The sequence below is a fragment of the Eubalaena glacialis genome, chromosome 9 (genome assembly GCF_028564815.1).
Source record: "Eubalaena glacialis isolate mEubGla1 chromosome 9, mEubGla1.1.hap2.+ XY, whole genome shotgun sequence".
Taxonomy (NCBI): Eukaryota; Metazoa; Chordata; class Mammalia; order Artiodactyla; family Balaenidae; genus Eubalaena; species Eubalaena glacialis.
This window is the reverse complement of record NC_083724.1, coordinates 12,835,926-12,854,409: the sequence shown is the minus strand read 5'-3', so window position 1 is coordinate 12,854,409 and position 18,484 is coordinate 12,835,926. Positions and strand designations below refer to the sequence as shown.

Below are 18,484 nucleotides of genomic sequence, written 5' to 3'. Positions count from 1 at the left end.
AAAAAAGAATAAATGACAGCAAGCTGATGTCACTAATGGGACGGAAGAAAATCAATAAACGTTCTTATATGACTTGGGTTAAAAATTAAGTTCTCTCAGCTCTAACAAGAGACGCATCCCATGGCCATCTCCATCACTGCCCACATCCAACCCCAATAAAAAACTTGCACACTCACCTTCTTTATCAGTAACTGACCAGGAATATTTCTGAAAAGGCTTACTAGATGGAAGGGGGTCCATTTCCAGCACTTTATAAATCTGGCCAAAGGCTGATAGTCTGAGTGCATGCTAAAGAACAAAAGATTGTATTTATTCAAATTTCAAATGTTTCATTCATAAAGCCCTTAGAACATCTAGCTAAAAACACATTCATCAAATACTATTATTATGATGACAAAAGTCCCTAACAGCAGGCAAGAATAAAGTGTTTAAATAAATTACATGATATCCCTCTAATAGACCACAGTGATATGGCCCATCTCATACCTGTGCACTGTGGGTAATATCTTCTTTTTGTTGGATGGTCATATAGCTCAGAGCATCTGTTGGGTCCCTCTCACAAGGATCATGAAGACCAGGACCCCCTTTGGCAAAGGCAAAAGAAAAACTCAAGTATCATTCAGAACTGAGTTTAGAATTCAATAAACTAACACAAAATAGAAAGAAAAGAATGGAGAGAAAAAGAAAAAGAAAAAAAAAACTAAGGAACGAGGTTAAAAATCTGCTCAATTTAAATAGAGTAAAAAGGACACTCATTTTCAGTATGTTAGCATATAAATGTCCTTATTTTACTAGAAGTCGCTTGTATATCTAAGGTCAAAATTGGGTTTTAACTCTGAGAATTCATAAACGGCATGATGAATCATCCCAAATCTTTAAAGGGATTACATATGGAAAATAAGACCAAACTTAATTTTTCCAAATTAATCACCGGACTGCAAACAGAATGAACTTCATACATTTTAACTCAACATAAACATTTTCAAATTCAAAGCTCTAGGTGAAGCAAATTCATAGCAGACACAATATCTTATTAGTACCTTTTATGTTAGTACATATGAAACATAAATTACAATTATTGAGAGAGAGTTTTATGGCACTTCTCCAACATTCAAGCATTCTAGTTGCTAAAATTCCAAGCAAAACAACTCCTATACATCATTTCCCTGGGCAGAGGACAAACTTAGCACATAATAGAAAACTAAACTAAAATGAAATTTTTCTGATTCTTCTGCCTCCAGAGTTTGAAACCCTTACCAGGAAGTAGAATTCCAGATGCCAAACACTCCATTACTCGTCTCAAGGCCTCCCCAGCGCCCAAAGGTCTATTACAAGTACCTATAGACTTTTCACATATAAGCTCTAGTGGCTAGAAGATATTAAATTACAAATTAGTACATGCACCAAGTGTTAAAAGGATTCCAGTTAAATGTGAGCTGACATTTCTATCTACAATGGAGGCCAAAAAGGTTAAAGTCCATTTAACATTTAGGGCCCAATTAACTTTTCCCACTTGATTATCAACTTTTACCCCGGCCAGAGTCTTTAAATCAACCATTTTCAAGATTATATATTCAGAAGACATTTTGTCACCAAAACTTTATTTTTAGTTACTCTGAAAGGATTACTTAAGAAACTGCAGTCATCTAATTGACTTAACAAAGTTTTAACAAGCCTTCATATAGGTTAGTAATAGCCAATAAATAATCAGTGTTCAAACCCAGCCCACCCATCTCCCACTTAACCTAGGAAGCACTCAAACCACAGTAAGACTTCATTTCAGACATCTTGCCCCAACTATTACAATTGGAATTAAAGAAGGACCAAATCTCCATATTTAATAAACTAAAAACTCACAATGCCAATATCAAAATAATAATTGCTAAATTAATTTAAAATGACCCTTTTATAGCTTTATTTGTTTTATAATGTTCTTTATTAGGTCTTAATTGGTTCAAGCATAATAATTTCCAAATTAAGTAAGTTTGGCAATATACATTATAAACTACAGTTAAGTGTACTATTCACCTGACTTCAATTACTAATATGAACTTATTTTTAAGTGTCTATACTCAAAGAGAAAGAAAAAGAGGGTAAGGGAGCCTTATACTGGTATACCAGGTAATTTTTTCTTTAAATGGAAGTAGCACTGAAAGAGAAATGTGCCAGTCAAGGAGGCTTTCCTGGGCAGTAGGTGAATAATAATCAACCATCAGTGGAGAGTAAAGTACAGGAAGACACGCACTTTTAACAGGTATAGAAACTTTTTGTCAGAAAAAATAGCTCAGTCTCTATAGTATGAATATGATGAAGTAGAAGAGACAAGTTATATTCATAAAAAAGAATTCATATAAAAAGATCCATAATTTTTTTCCAGAACAAAAATAGATAATGCACACCTTAGCTAACTCAGAATATAGCCGTTTTACAGTAACATATAATTTCTACAGGATTTCCTCTAACTATAGCTTCAGAATTTGCTTTTAATCATGTTTAAGTACTTACCCATCCTTTTAATGGTGCCCATGTGGGGACTCTGTTGCACAAATCACGCAGAATTCGGAGGACAATTACGCATGATTTTAATCCATTTGCCCTTGCCTAAAACAAACGAAATGGTTCCAATATCCCTGTTGAAATCCACCCTTCATTTTAAGGACACTGATCACGGATAGGTTCTTTAAAATGAATACTAATTAGTTAGTCATTCATAAGTTGTCAAGTAAACAAAAAAATCAAGTTCTTAAGAGTAGTAAAATTATGGTTTAGAAAGGCAGGTTTTAAAGTAAAGGAAGCATATTATTAAAGTCACTTTTATAGCCTCAGGGCAACCCCATTTCCAGGCAACTCTCTGAACTTTTAGCTTTTCTCACCCCATGTTTGGATTTTATAAGCTATCATTTGAAATTCAGAGTACTAAGCCAAAAAGGATTATGTGATAATTAAATATCATTAACTACAGGAGAAGCTATACTGGGCACTTTACCTAAATTAAAGCATTTACTCCTACAATAACCCTAAGAGGCAGAGAGCACCCCCGTTTTATATATTACACAGAAACCATTAAGAGGCAGGTGTTCCAAATGAAACCTGCACAAGGCTACAATAACAATAAGATAATAACAAAGAGCCAACCTGAAACCATTTGGCATGTCGAAGAGACGCCAAGGCGTTCAGGCATTTCTGCCTGTCCAATAAGTCCGGAGGATCTTTCATCGCAACCTTTTCTAATGGGAAAATGGGATAAAGAGAGACAGATACAGTTTGACCAAGGGGTTCCTGTCAAATTACCAAACAATAAAAATAAAAAGAAGAGCAGCCTTTGAGTGAACTAATAAGACTCCCAGAAGATTTCAGGTTTTGGCTTTGTTGCTTTTTTTAAATTATGTGCACTATGATTACTTAAGTAAACAGTCAACAGAGCCATTCTGCACACAAGTACAACAGGAGCACAAAGGCATTTGTTCAGTAAACAAATCAATGACCACTGCTACATACAATCTGGGATCTTATTAAGCATGTATGTAACACCACAGGGCACAAAATAGGTACATGGCACTTTTTCCTTTGGCAGGGGACAAAGAGTGGAAATCTGGGACCACTAGCAATAACAATTTTTCGCTATAGAAGGGATTTTAATCACTAATCAATTCTTAAGGAAAATTAGGGCTCTCTTAGGTCATCAATTTGAGATATACTAAGAATACACTGAGCATGGCAATTTTATTTTTTTACAACTGAATAAACTCATCCAACAAGATAACCATTAATAGAAACTTTACCCCACTGATGAGAACTCTGCCAGTGTTACCTTGGAGTTTTCTAATTATTTCTTTTCTAAACCAAAATTATTAAAACTACAAATATGAAAAACACTGAAATATACTTCAAGTTTTACATAGCTTTTTTTTCAAAAAGCAGCAAAGAATACTATCTAAGTACAACTATTTGACTTGCCTTAACATTTCAAAGTTGGATTAGATGGCCCAGAGCAGCAAAATTAAGAACTCAAATGTGTGATCAGTGACAAATATCCATATTCGAGAAGATGTCACAAGATACTAAATCCACGTTTAGATAGCCAAATTTATTTCCTCTAAGCCACCAGGAAGTGGGTTTTTAAACTTTTGAAGACTTGGTGCATTACTTAAATGCATACAACATACAAATGCTTCTTGGAGAACAATTCTTTGACTAATCCAATTAAGTCATATTCACCATTCTCTTTTAAGAACCCTCTTAGCAAGTCCACCAACACTCCTTCCTGGTACAATCATGGCAGTCACAAACTCAGCAGTATGTCTATGTGGGCTTTCCTTATTGGCTGCAACATGTAAAGGCTGAAGTGCTACACACTTATTTTTTGACCAGGCGAGCTCTGCAGCAGATACTTGCATTGTTTCACATTAATCTCTGCCAACAAATTCAAAACACAGGGTCTCATTTCATCACCCCTTTTTACTCATAAAATGGAAAGCCTCAAAAAGAACTGTTAATATGTTTTTATTTATAAACATAAGCAAACATACTATGGGTACTTATTTCATAGGTGATCTAGTTCCTGGCCTTGCTTAATTATGTCTTTTTAATGACACAAAGCATACAACTCACTCATTTTCATGTTTATATGTGAAAATGTTTAACTGTGGTCAATACAAGCATCTGTGTAAAGCTCACGTACAAGGTAGCACAAACTACTGTAAATGAACAATTAGAATCTCTTAAAAGTTAGACATGACAAAGGTTGACTGACTGCTAAATAATGTAATCCCAAGAAAAGGTATGGACCGTGCTTATTTTTTAGGACTTCAATCTTTAAGTTAAGAGTAAAGCAAACTAAGTTTTATTCTATCATTGTATCAAGTAGGAGTACTTGGAAGCGGAGGGTCAATGGAAGAGGGGAGTGAGTCAGAGGAAGTTTGGATAGGAAAAGACAAGGCAAAACAACTCTTTTTGAACTTTCTGATACTTTCGTCCAGTGAACAGAGCTTGTAATTAACATCTGCTCATCACCACAGAGACATTTTTATTTAATGGCAAAAATGTTTAGACAAATTCTTTCATTCCCAAAGTCAGATTATATCCATTAATTCTTATTAAAAAATAAAAATAAAAATACTGACATCTGCTTGCTACAGACAGTCAACATTTGGAGGCAGCAGATTCTACTAAAAAGAGATGAAAGGGACAGGCAGTGAACAGAAGACTTCCACCGGATTCCTTTTTATATCACCATCACAATGGCCATGTTTCTTTTCTTCATGCTCTGACAGTCAAAAAGTCAAAAGATCCAAAATGTTTCAATATTCATGAGGTGGGAAACAGCAGAGGAGATGTAATAATTTATCTCATTTTATCTTCTTCAAAGTTTCTTATTTTAAAACTATATAAATTTATATGGCACTGCAGTGTTACTTATAAGCCCTGCTTGCCTATTTCCTTTATATAATTAATTACATACAGTTTTTTATATTTTCATTCATTAAAAAAAATTACTTAATGTGGCAATCACAGAATTGTTTCTGGAAAAACACTGCTACTTCTCAAAGAAGAACCTCAAGTTTAACATTTCTGTGTGAACTTTAACATAGGTGTTTCAATTTTGCGGGGAAGCAAAGCTTTTCTGATAAAAAGGCATCTTGGAGTCTTTAAATTAGAAACAATGGAACTGTGAGCCATTTCATTTTTTCCTACAGTGACCAGTAAAACAGATAGGGGATAGCAACAAAAATGACAAAAGCAAAGAAAAGAGCTTTTTAAAAAATTCACTGCTCAGTAACCTGGTATCAGGGCATGAAGGTACATAAAACATTCTGAACAATGGAAGCACTGAAAAGAAGTCTATTATGCCTAACCTCATTTATTTGGTTAGAGGTTAGATCAGTGACCAGAAACACACCGTATGGCAGGAAATGCTCGTCAGTTTCCCTCCATCCCTTACATGCAAGCTAACTCTTTGCCCGTTCACAAAAACACTAGCCTGGAGATGCGGTGGGGAAAAGCCAGAACATGACTGTGTTAAATAGGATTTATGTGCCTGGAACCTGGGCTCTTCAAAGGTAAAATAACCAAGCTGGGTTATCACGAAGGCCTCCTTAACATTTCAAAGCTGGAATGAAGCTGAATGAAGCTGAGCTACTGAGTTCACGCTGACAGCATTTCCAGGGTAGCCTGAAGATCCCCAGGCAGTCCCTTCTCCCAATTCCTTGAGGCTCTGCAGAGAGCAGACATTATGCTTCAAGTCACTGCCCATGCGAAATCTCAGGCCACAATAATGTGAACAGGTAAATGTAGCACTAAGGTAAAACAGAGCACTGTTCTCCTAATTTATGGTAGAAACATCACTAGATATCACTTTTCTTCAGTGCCTCAGTAGGCAGTGGGCCACTGGAAAGATAGTGGCTACAGGTTTGCACTGGATAATGTAGGTCTAGCAGCTGGGGAAGGCAGGAAAATAAAGCCTGCAGCATTGTTATAAATCCTAGGTGTGATCTCTGGACTGGTCTTCCACCTAGCAGGACTCATGCTAGCGAACTTCTGCCAAAAAGCGTCAGAAGTTCACACTGGCACCAATACGGAAAAGGGACTCTTGGGCAACTTCTCTGTGAACCCCTGAGAATCTACCTTCATACTGAGGGCTGCAGTTTATCTTAGCCTTAGCCACAAGTGCCTCTGTAGTTTCCCTATCCACCTGGTTTCAAATTGCACTATAAATACAATAAGCAGCTGGATTTATCAGCCTCATAGCAAATATACTTCTGGTTTAAAATCACAAGCACCAAAAGAAGCTTAGACTATGTGATGCTCAGAATAACTAAATCAGCTAAGATGCTCCTACGATCATCTTAGATAGTAACTGGACTTAAGAGTCAGAGGAGACGGGTAAAACGTGAGATTTTCTTCATTTATACAACAGGACAATTATCTACCTCATTGAACTGTTGTGAGGGTTCAAATAAATCATATATGAGAAAGTGCTTATAACACAGTAAGTTATAAAATACCTTAGCAAAGCTAAATCTTCAATATATATTACTTGAATTCTGAGATGTCCACTGTTAATGCTTCTTGCATACCAGACAGTTCTATTTGATCAGATAATATGCTAGCTACAAAAATTCATTTAACAGATTTTCTTTTGATTGCCTACTAAGTATCAGGTACCACTCCGGGTGCTAGGGATAAAGGACAGAGGTAGGGAAAAAGATACCTGTCTCAATGAATCATAAACTTTATAGTAAGACAGCTCATTATTAGCACTGCAGCAAATACACTACACTGATTCCAATACTACACTTCAATGGCTATTTATGAGTTTAACTGTGTTTATGTTCACTTCTTCAGACCTATCATGTACACATTATTCTCACTGTGAACTCAAGGCACTTTGAGTAGATGAGTTTGTGCTGTGACATATTTTAGTAAACTGAGTAACTACTACTATTTACTAAGCAATCACTTTGTGCTGAGCATTGTACAGGTTACATTACATAAATTCTCTCATGAAACAACTTTCTAAAGTATTCATTACCCACATTTTAAAATAAAGAAACCTGTCCAAGGTCACAGAGTAATAGTTAATGGAGTTAAGAATCAAACACTTGGCTGCCAGGCAGCAAGGTCTGTGCTTTTTCTCCTGTGCCTTCTTTAGCAGGAAGCATGTAGTTATGGGGAATGGTTTTTCTACAGGGCCTTCAAGTAAAGGGTTAGAATATGGAAAAAAGACTGACGGCACAGGAGAACTCTTACCTGTGAAACAGTAAACCATACCAAAGAGATTCACTATGTACTCTGGCCACTGAAAATCTAAACAGTGATTTGAAACGAGCAGTTAGATAGATCCACTTCTGCAGAGACAACCCTGAGGAGATAAGTGTGATGCTCTTCACCTGCCCCAGTCCTCCAGTTCTGCCTGCTCTCAGACTTTTTTTCCCTTTTTTGATTTTACGCAAATATGTGGCAAGTGAAGAGAGGGAAGAGAAAGACATAAGGTATGTACTGTGAACAGCCTGTTTGTTTTATGGGAGGGGAGAAATTGAAATTCTATAGGAAAATGTCTCCCAAAAAGTTACAATGCCTATTTTTTTAAACTTTGAGAAAGAAAATGAGTGCAGATTTTTTTAAAGAGATCTCTCTTAAACTTAGAAATTCCTGGAACCCAAATGAATCTTGTGCTTTCACCCCATGCAGCTGAAAAGAACTGCATCAAGGCGAGAGGAGCCATCTGGTGTGATAAAACAAATCCTACAGAATTGTATAGCCCAGGTCTCAAATGCTTAGTTATACTGGATCCTCAAAGTCGCCCAGGAATACAAAAAACTGCTAGTGCAGATCAAAAACCTCTGACAGGGACTTCGCCAGTGGCGCAGTGGTTAAGAATCTGCCTACCAATGCAGGGGACACGGGTTCGATCCCTGGTCCAGGAAGATCCCACATGCTGGGGAGCAACTAAGCCCGTGCCACAACTACTGAGCCTGCGCTCTAGAGCCTGTGAGCCACCACTACCGAACCCCGCACACCCTAGAGCCTGCGCGCCGCAACTACTGAGCCCGTGTGCCGCAACTACTGAGCCCGCGTGCCGCAACTACTGAGCCCGCGTGCTGCAACTGCTGAAGCCCACGCGCCTAAAGCCTGTGCTCTGCAACAAGAGAAGCCACTGCAATGAGAAGCCCGCGCACTGCAATGAAGAGTAGCCCCCACCTGCCACAACTAAAGAAAGCCCACGCGCAGCCAAAAATAAATTAAGAATTAAAAAAAACAAAACTTTGACAAAGTCCAAATTAGACAAAATGAGCAAATTATAAGAGATAACAAGTGAGTCAACAGGGCAGTGAGGTTAAGGAAAACGGCAAAGCAAATCTTTCTGCCATTTAAAAGGAGAGGAAGTAACGTGTAAAACATAAGATCCAAGCTGATTCTTTCATCTTAACCTGATCCCACACAATTATGCTAACATCACCTGATGAGATTCATATTATAAAGAGGTCTTGGGATCCTTTAGTAACCCAAACACCTTGAATAGAGACTATAACTCTCCTACTCTCCTACAAATTCCATTCTGTAATAACTAGTCTTCTAGTAAGGGTGCAATATTCTAAGAATCTGTTTTCAGGTTCTCTGAACATAAAGTTATAAAGGCAGCAGACTAAGCTTAAGGGCATCACTGAAAACTGATAAAATCCCATGTAAGTGCACAAAGCCATAGGGAAAAAGAAGCCTGATATTCTCAATACTTTTAAAGTAATGGAAGGGATGTCTACAGCTACAAGCAAACATTATATAGTCTTCGGCAATTTCAAATCTAGACAAATCTAGCCTTTGGCAACTTCAATCTTCTTTCATCTCTCTATACTCAAAGAATTTTTAATAATATCTATAATTATAACTATACTTAGAAATGGTTAGTTTTACACTAGAGGGTCAAGAGAACACAGCTTACCAGAATTAACAGAATTATCTTGATACTTCAGAAATCATTTTATAGTTCTACAGTTAATGGTGAACTGTAAAGCTGTTAAAGAAATTAAGCCATTTAAGATTGGTTCTTCAGAGGTGTTAGAGATACTATATGCAGCCAAAAATAAAAAAAGTACAGGCATAAACCTAATTATAGATTGGATGCATTTTAATTTTAAACTATGACTCATAAATGTGTCTAGTTTATATCCGTCGGGTATGGTATAGCTGATTTTAGTTACCCCAGAAGACTTTTTACAAAAGGAGTCTATCACTTTTACTTTAAGAAATCCTGAGTCATGTCTGCCAAAACTCGAAATTCTAACATCTCTGGTAAATGTGTCTTTTTCTTCCTTTATCATCAACTTGAAATAAATTAAGACACTGACCAATACTTCTTGCTGCACTGGTATTTCAGGTAGGGGAGTAAGCAATGGAACTTGCTGAATGTCTAGTGATGAAAAAACAGCAACAGGGAGTGCCCCCCCCCCCCGTTGGTCCAGTTAGGCCGCATTGCCTCTAAATTGTCATGATAGGGAGGGGCCAGTTGGTCAAAGGTCTGACACAGGGGAAATACCACATGGCAAGTTTCTAGGGACAGGACTGAGAGGTAGTAACAAGCTAATGTGAAAGGATAAAAATATCAAAAAAGAAACCCAGCTCCATCATTACTTCTCAAAACTGAAGAGATTTATCACTCTACTTTTATACAATGGCATTGCCATGCAGAAATTCTTTTTAACTTCAGAAGAAAGTTAGTTTAAAGCATGATTCCCACACATATAAAATTTTAAATGTTAACAGGATCACAAACCTCCTAGAAAAGAAATTTACTAAAGATTATTTATTAAAAAAAAAAAATCAGCCCCCCAATTTATATCTCTTACATTATAAAACATTTACACTTAGGCAATTAGATACAGCATAATTCTTAAAAGGTTATATAGTTATTAGAAGTCAAGAGCGATGTGCAAATGAGTAACTTGACACAATAAGTGAGTAAATTTGAAAATAATACTGTTTTGAACCACATTTAACCCTAAAATCAGACCTAATAACCAAGCTACACAGAATAGGTTGGCTGATACCAATAGCAATGCAATATTAGACAAAGTAAAACAGAACACCAAAACAGTATAAAAATTAAAGTGGATTTAAGACCAACGTGATAAGCACAGGTTTTTGAATTAATTAACGTATCTTATATTTCCAATATAAACATTTTTGCAAAATACAGTGATTGTGTAAATAAAGCTGCTTAAAATACTGTAAGTGGCATAAAACAAATGAAGACAGGTATTTCTTAAATCCATAAAACATAATTAACATAGCATTCAAGAGAGCGCTTACGTGAACAAAACAAATATATATTTATATATATACATCTATCTATCTATATCTATATCTATATATACATATATACACATGTGTACCTCCGTCCTTCTTCTCCAATTCGTCCCTAATTAGAGGGGAAGTAAGTATCACCTTCAAAGTTAGCGTGGGTTCTTTTGTATTCCGAATTATAATAGATGCCTCATCTACACATTGTTCCACTTGGTATTTTTCTTCTGTGAGTTTCTGAAAGTCACAGAGATTTCAAAAATACCCAATTAATTAAAATTTCAAAAAATGAATGATTGCCCCTTAGTTTTTAAATGTTATTAACGATTAGTATTACTGTGCTAAAAGAGCAAATAGTCTTTAACTAGTTCTTTAGTGTAGAGGTAACATTTTTCTCTTCTCCCAACTTACCAGCAAATCCTCTTTCTCCATCCCTCAAATAGCAACCACAATGTCAATCATCTATACAATTATTAAACAACATTTAAAACCATTCTTTCTAATATTTGAAAGTGAAAGTTACCAAAAGCATCATTATATGAGAAAAGGTAAATTACTGTTCTTGAAATTATTACAGAGGACAATTATAGAATAATAAACCCCCAGTTTAGAGAGCATTCCCAGCAGTTTATTATTCTATAATTGCTCCTCTGTACCGGTCCGTGGCCTGTTAAGAACGAGGCCGTACAGCAGGAGGTAAGCGGCGGGCAAGCAAGGGAAGCTTCATCTGCTCCCCCCCATCACTCACATTACTGCCTAAACCATTCCCCCCCATGCACCCCCATGGAAAAACTGTCTTCCAAGAAACCGGTCCCTGGTGCCAAAAAGGTTGGGGACCGCTGCTCTAAACCAATAATTTTTTGATAGGACAGCCTAAACAGGAACTCCTACTTGCTAAGAACTTATAAATATAAGATTAGATAGGTTTTTATATAAGATTATGTAGATTTTTAAAGAAAATCAAGTAAGAATGAATGAAAAAGGATCTCTGCACAGTCACTCATCAGCAAAAAAAAGCTAATATAAACAAGTAACTAACTTCCTAACAACAGTCTCAGAGATCATTCAAGTGAGACCTTCTTCAGGGCAAGTCATCTGACATCCACAGGGAAATGTACATTGCTTCTTTTAACATACAATTATACACATACAAAAAATAATCACCAATTAGAATCATATATTAAGTTATATTTAATGCATCATTAAAAAGTTAATAGTTTAGTAAGTTGTGCAGGGCCGTTCTTGGTGGTGAAATTCAGTATCTATTATCTGACATAAATAGCTGAACGGAAACACTCCTGGGTCTCTGCTCATCACTGAGCATTGAAGGAACTCAAAGCCATTTATACAAAAATAGCATTTTACCATTAAACATCCCAAAAAAGACAGAGAATAGAAGATTCATTACCCTAATTTTGAACAGAGGAAACCAAGGAAGGGAAAAGCCACACAGTGGCTAGAAAAACCAAAACTAGAATATAGAGAAAAAGCAGAAAACTGCTCACATTCATTTTGCCACTATAAGAGCATTAAAGATGTCTCAGAGAAAAAGCAAACTAAATTTTTCAATTTAGTTTGAAACTGAAACTAAATTTCAATGGTCCAGTGATTAAGAATCCACCTTCCAATGCAGGGGACACGGGTTCGATCCCTGGTCGGGGAACTAAGATCCCACATACCGCGGGGCAACTAAGCCTGCACGCTCTAGAGCCTGCACGCCACAACTAGACAGTCCGCACGCCACAACTACTGAGCCCACGTGCCACAACTAGAGAGCCCACAGCCACAACTAGAGAGCCCACGTGCTGCAACTACTGAGCCCATGCGCCACAACTAGAGAGAAGCCCACGTGACACAATGAAGAGCCCGCGCACTGCAACTAAGACCCGATGCAGCCAGATAGATAGATAGATAAAATATTTTAAATGATAAAATTTTAAATAAAATAAAATAAAAATAATAAATAGGTCTCACGTATATGTCTTTAAAAAAAATTATACGTGCAGATCTCCATAAGACACATCCAAAGTAATAAACATATGGTATGAGTTTTGGGCTAGACTAATTCTAAGTGATTCTGGTTTTGGTCATCCTTCTCCCTTGCTCAAGGAAGTACTAAAATCACCCTAGAAAAGAGTATGTAGAGAAAAGGTATAGTACAACCCCAATTAATTAAGGTACTTTGATAACTGAAAGTTTTGCTATAATAAGTGCTCAGGAAAAAGATTTTTAATTCACAAGAAAATAAGATCATATCATATCAGAGATTGATTTTCCAAACAAACACCAAGAAAACAAGGGGGAGGTAGGAAGTAAAGGTAAAAATCACATTTAAAATGATTTTCTGAAATATTATTAGTAATAAAACTATGTCTGTGCTTATGTGTACATATGTGGGTGTATATATGTGTGTACATGTATACAATTTAATATAAAATGGGTGTACAATTACATCCCCATTTTATTTGGGGACCTTTACCCAAACACCTATGGTCATGGATCTAACCATCACACAAAGCAGCCGGTTTCACTGCCGGATAACTCTATTGGCTGTGTTAAATTCAAATATGTTTCTTTTTTTTTTTTTTTCCAGCGGTTTTTAAAAAAAAAAATTTTTTTTAATACATCTTTATTGGAGTATAATTGCTTCACAATGCTGTGTTAGTTTCTGTTGTTTCTTATAATGTCCACCACTGGTCTTAAGAGTTCAGGCCACTTTTACCTTTTCCAAGAAGCTCTTCAAAGATCTAAAGATATTTGTGTCTTTTTTTGGCTTCTCTAGGCTAAAAAGCCCTAGTCTCTTCAACTTTGAAACAGTTTACACAGCCCACACTCTCTCCTGGGTCCCTCCCTTGAACACCTGCTAGCTCGACAAGAACATTTTAAAACTGTGGGGCCCAGAAATAAAGACCCTCACTCAGGAGAGAAAATGCAGAGTTCACACAGTTGTGATCTACCCAGAGAAAGTTCTATTAATGCAACTGAAGCTCCAATCCCCTCTATCTTCAATACTCAAGAAATATGACAGATTGTCAGGAAAAGAACTTCAGTTTCTTAGTGCACTGGTTCTCAACCCTTTTTCCATCCTGACATACCTGAAAATATGACCACTCTCATAAACAGGACTCACTAAGGGGAACAGAAAAGGGGGTGAGATGGTTGGAAAAGCCTCTATGTCCAACCCTTTGATCACTGCTTTAGCATAGATCTAAGAGTAACAATGTTCACTACAATAAAAGCAGAAATAAAGATTAAATTTTAAAACAATATAAAAAATAATGGAAAAAAGACGAATTTTGTTAACATTCTGATAACAAAAAGTATAGTTAATCAGAAACCCCTGTTACTGAGCTTTCCATTTCTTAAAGCTTTATTGTGCTCCATGTTGCTTACCACTTTCCCTCCCCAAATGATCACATAAGGATTTAAAATAATTTTTTAAAAGAAATGAATTTAACCCTTGAAAGAACAGAAACCTTTCTTCAATCAGAATTGAAAATGGAAAAGCCAAATGTTTGTTCAGTCTCTTAGAAAACCTTAAGATCTAAAAATGATAAAACAGTGCTCCAGAAATTAATACAGGAGAATGTGTCAACAAGTGACACAAATTTGAGTGTCAGGAACGGTAGATTAAAAAATCAGGAAGATGGTTTTGAAGATCAATTGGTGAATATGAAAGAAAATGATCCAGTAACAAAGCTAATAAAACCAAATTTAGAATTCATATTACTTGGGGGGAAAAAGTCTCTTTAGAAGAAATACAAATACAGGAAACCTACAACAAAAAAAGAGAGCATTCAACAACTCAACAGTTTGACCTTGTGTACTGGTATCTATTTATGTGACATGGATGTAAGGACTAACTGATATGAAATCATCAAAAAGCTATAATCTAATTATACCACAGTTAACACATCTGAAATTGAAAGGTGATCACTGCTTCCCAATTAGTGATGCAACTAGCCCTTGGAGCAGGCTGGCAGAGCAGGTCCTAAGGTGAACCGGTTGACTTTAGCCCTGAGGAGCCCTCAGCCTCCAGCAGCATCCTCCAGGAAGCATGCCAACATTAAAATTTTCTAAATGCATCCCAATGTGAAAAAGGTTTGGAAACAAGGAATTAATAGTGACTTTCCATTAACAGAATGAATGAGTGAAGTTAAATTAACAGTCTTCAATTTAAAAAATTATCATCTATGAAAGTCTCCAGTTGTCTAGGCTCTTTTTGATCTTTCAATTCTTTTCTGCATTATACCAACCTTTTTAAGAGTTTTATAATGCTGAGAGGCCTAGTCTGGAAAACATGAAGACTCTCACCAAGACACATCTGAAAAATTTAAGACTGTACTTTAAGAGCCATCTTAATTTGGTAAATATATCCTGAATACTAATCACCAGAAGTTTGCCTTAGATGTGATGGATGAGTCACTGACCCAGAGTAGCAGTATTCCTGTTGTCTGTACCTACCCTTTACTATTACCAATTTCTTATTAAATTTATCAAGGTCACTACCTATTTTTACCTTTTTACAAATTCTTCTAGAGGTACAATTAAACTGTACTCACCTGAATCTGAATAGGAAGATTATCTTTGACTGTATTTAACAGGGTCTCTGTGGGTTTGTCTTTGCACATTAAAACCAGCTCCAAGTCCATATCATCTTTAATCAGCAAGCCTTTTGCAACCAGGCCAATCCTCATTACACCACATAATGTCCGACCACCTTGATCCCTAAAAATAAAAGTCTGAATGATTACTTTCACAACCTATTTCCCAAACTATAACTTCATCATCACTTGGCTTTCTGGCTATCCATATGAATTGATAAGGGAGAACATAAATCCAAATATCCAAAATTCCGCAAAAGTACATCTCAGATTTAAGGCTCATAAACTATCTACCACAAAGAATCAATAGGGAGAATATTGCAGACTATAGATCTTTCAATACTTTATTAAATCTATATTGTTTAGGAAATCCCCTTAAATATCTTTTCAATTTTTCTAACTTCCTCCTTCTGTCTTTTAATTAAGTAATTAAAGAATTGTGAGAAACATGAACACCGTGGTATACTAAGAAAGAGCATCAGGGTGGAAATTAAAAGACCTGAACTCTACTCCTGGTGGTGCCTGCTGGCTCAGTATATGTAACTGTAAAATGGCTATCCGCTAGATAAGCCTTAGCTCATCCCTTCTAGCTGTAGCATTCTAGGAATCCATAAAAGTTTCTGGGGAAAGCAGAATAATGTGATAAAAGTAAAGAGCTGAGGAACCCAAAGATGATCTGCCAACACAGGCATTCCATATCCAGTGGTAGCTAAAAGAACAAACATTCAAAGAACATCAAGTCATGAATAGTGCGTAAGAATACTGTTAACATCTATCCTTGATTTTAATACCAAAAGTTTCTTATTGGTTCATTTCCCTCAATCACAAGTGAAAATGTAACTGAACTGAGCAGTCATTCAACAAGCAAGCAACTGTTTTGAGTATAGAAAACATACTAAAGGAGCTCCAAACTCTCCTGCTCCTGAGGCTCACACTGCAGATTAAGTACAAAAGCTGTTTAAAACCTGCTTAAAAGGGAAGAGAAAGGTGACATCTGAGAATAAACTGAGTGCCACAGATCTCATTAAACCTTACAAAGAGAGCCCTGCATTTGAAAGACAAGGAATGCGACTCTCAGAAAAAGTGATTAATTGCTCAAGTTCACAGAGAGAGTAAAATGGCAAAGCCGAGATTCAAACTCAAGTTGGTCTGACCATAACACTCAAGTTCTTTATATAATTACAGCTGCTTCCCAATTTCAGAAAAGAGAGAGGTCAAAATTAGAGAGGTCAAGCAAGGCAACCTGCAAGTGTGACTTCAGCAGAGTCGTGATTTGGTTAAATAGGAAAAAAGGTCATTCTAGCTGGAGGCAAAGAATCAGCAGAGTTTGGCCCAAGTCAGCAGAGTGTGGAATGAACTAGAGAAAGGAGAAGGGAGAGAAGGAAATTGTGGCAGTGGAAACAAGACAGGAAGTTATAAATAACCCAGCCACGGCTCAGTGCCTGACACTCCTTAGAGATTCAGTAAACGTTAAATCAATGAAAAACTATAAGGGTGGTACAAGTATAGAAAGAAAGAAAAAGCATTTTGAAGGAAGTGAACCAAGTATGGAATTATTTGATATTAAGAATAGAGTCTCATCTTTGATTCTTTTTTCTTCTATATCCCTGTTCTTTCATCTTCTCATTCTCCCAAATCTATTAACAGTTTTTAAATTCCCCCTCTGTAATCACCCTCGAACCCCTGCCTTCAAACTAGTTTCTTTTCAGGCTCTTACTACCTCTCACCTAGACCACCTCAATAACTTCCTCTCCACTGGCCTTACTAAAACTAACCCCTACCATCTATCTCAGCTACTGTATGTCCATCTATCTCAGCTACTGTATGTATACAGTATGTTGCAACCAGAACAGTCTTCCAAAAGCACCACATGGATGGAACTCTGCCTGTTTCCTGGTATCCCACTAACACTTAGACATGAGCATATTGGGAGGCAATTGAGGAGACAGCATGACTTCCTGCTTCGAATCCCAGCTCTGCCACTTACTGTGTGACATTGGACAAACTACAAATTACTTGACTCTTTTGAGCCTGCCTTCTCATTTGTAAAAAAGAAATAATACCTTCCTCAGAGTGGTACTGAGAATACCATTTAATTAGTGTAAGTAATGAACTTAGCCCAGAGCCTGGCATATATTAATAGCTCAATAAACAATAGCTATTATTCCTTAAACAGTCCCTATACTTTCTCACACCTAGATCTTTGCTGAGATTTATTTCTTCTTCCACTTCCACTGCCTGACAAAACCCTACTCATCCTCTGGACCTACTGCAAACGCTACCTCCTTCATAAAGTTTTTTCTGATCCCCCGAACCAGCATATAGTCTCTCCCTGCTCTGTATTTTCACATTTTTGTCACGGATACGTGAAGTAAAGATGCTAAGAAAACTGGATCAGGAGTCCGACAGACTTGAATGTGAATCCTGACTCCACCACACACTCATTCACTGACCTTAAGCAAGTTAAAGTTTGTTAATGATTCTGAGTTCCTCTTTTTTCATAAGCAGTGGAAATCTCTTAAGTAAAATGGGGGTGGAGAAGGGGGATAACAATAACAGAGACTAGCAGGTGTGTTGTAAAATAATGTGAAAAGTAATCTGGTACAGTAATTAGCACTCAATAAATGGTAAATATTCTTAACTAGCCATTATTAGCTGGCTTATTAAATTCTATATCATAATTATGATATACTTGGTCTTACCATGTACAAGACAGCATGACTGAGCAGAGAAGCTTAAGTCCTAATTCAGTTCTGAATTTTAATAATGAATTTGAATATGACGTATTATAACGCAAGTGACCCAGATACAGGAAACTAATTAAAACTAAGCTAAAATTCCTAAAATACAAATAGTATGAACTTATTCAATTTATTTGACTTGTGAGTCAGCTTGTAAAGAGGTAAAATAACAGCACACAGGTAAAAGCTACCTAACGGTCTCTGGCAATAGAAGGTGCTTAATAAATATAAGCTAGCCTTCCCCATCTCTATGCCCTCTGTAGTGCTTAGCATACTTCAGCAGCATAATACGTATCTATGACCAGAACACAGCTCTGTTCTTGGACGCCGTTCCTGCTTATG

General features: G+C 36.6%; 1 protein-coding gene across 5 annotated transcripts in view; it reads right to left on the bottom strand.

The window, feature by feature from the left end:
- STRBP (spermatid perinuclear RNA binding protein) overlaps window positions 1–18,484 on the bottom strand; it is a 183,727-nt gene that overhangs the window by 33,137 nt on the left and 132,106 nt on the right. For all 5 annotated transcript variants that reach the window (XM_061199958.1, XM_061199960.1, XM_061199956.1 and 2 more), the window contains exons 4-10: window positions 15,360–15,525; window positions 10,890–11,034; window positions 3,136–3,227; window positions 2,506–2,601; window positions 1,258–1,369; window positions 487–584; window positions 177–288 (exon numbers count right to left, since the gene is read on the bottom strand). In XM_061199958.1, coding sequence (XP_061055941.1) covers window positions 177–288; window positions 487–584; window positions 1,258–1,369; window positions 2,506–2,601; window positions 3,136–3,227; window positions 10,890–11,034; window positions 15,360–15,525 — 821 coding nt within the window. The remainder of the gene's footprint in view (window positions 1–176; window positions 289–486; window positions 585–1,257; window positions 1,370–2,505; window positions 2,602–3,135; window positions 3,228–10,889; window positions 11,035–15,359; window positions 15,526–18,484) is intronic.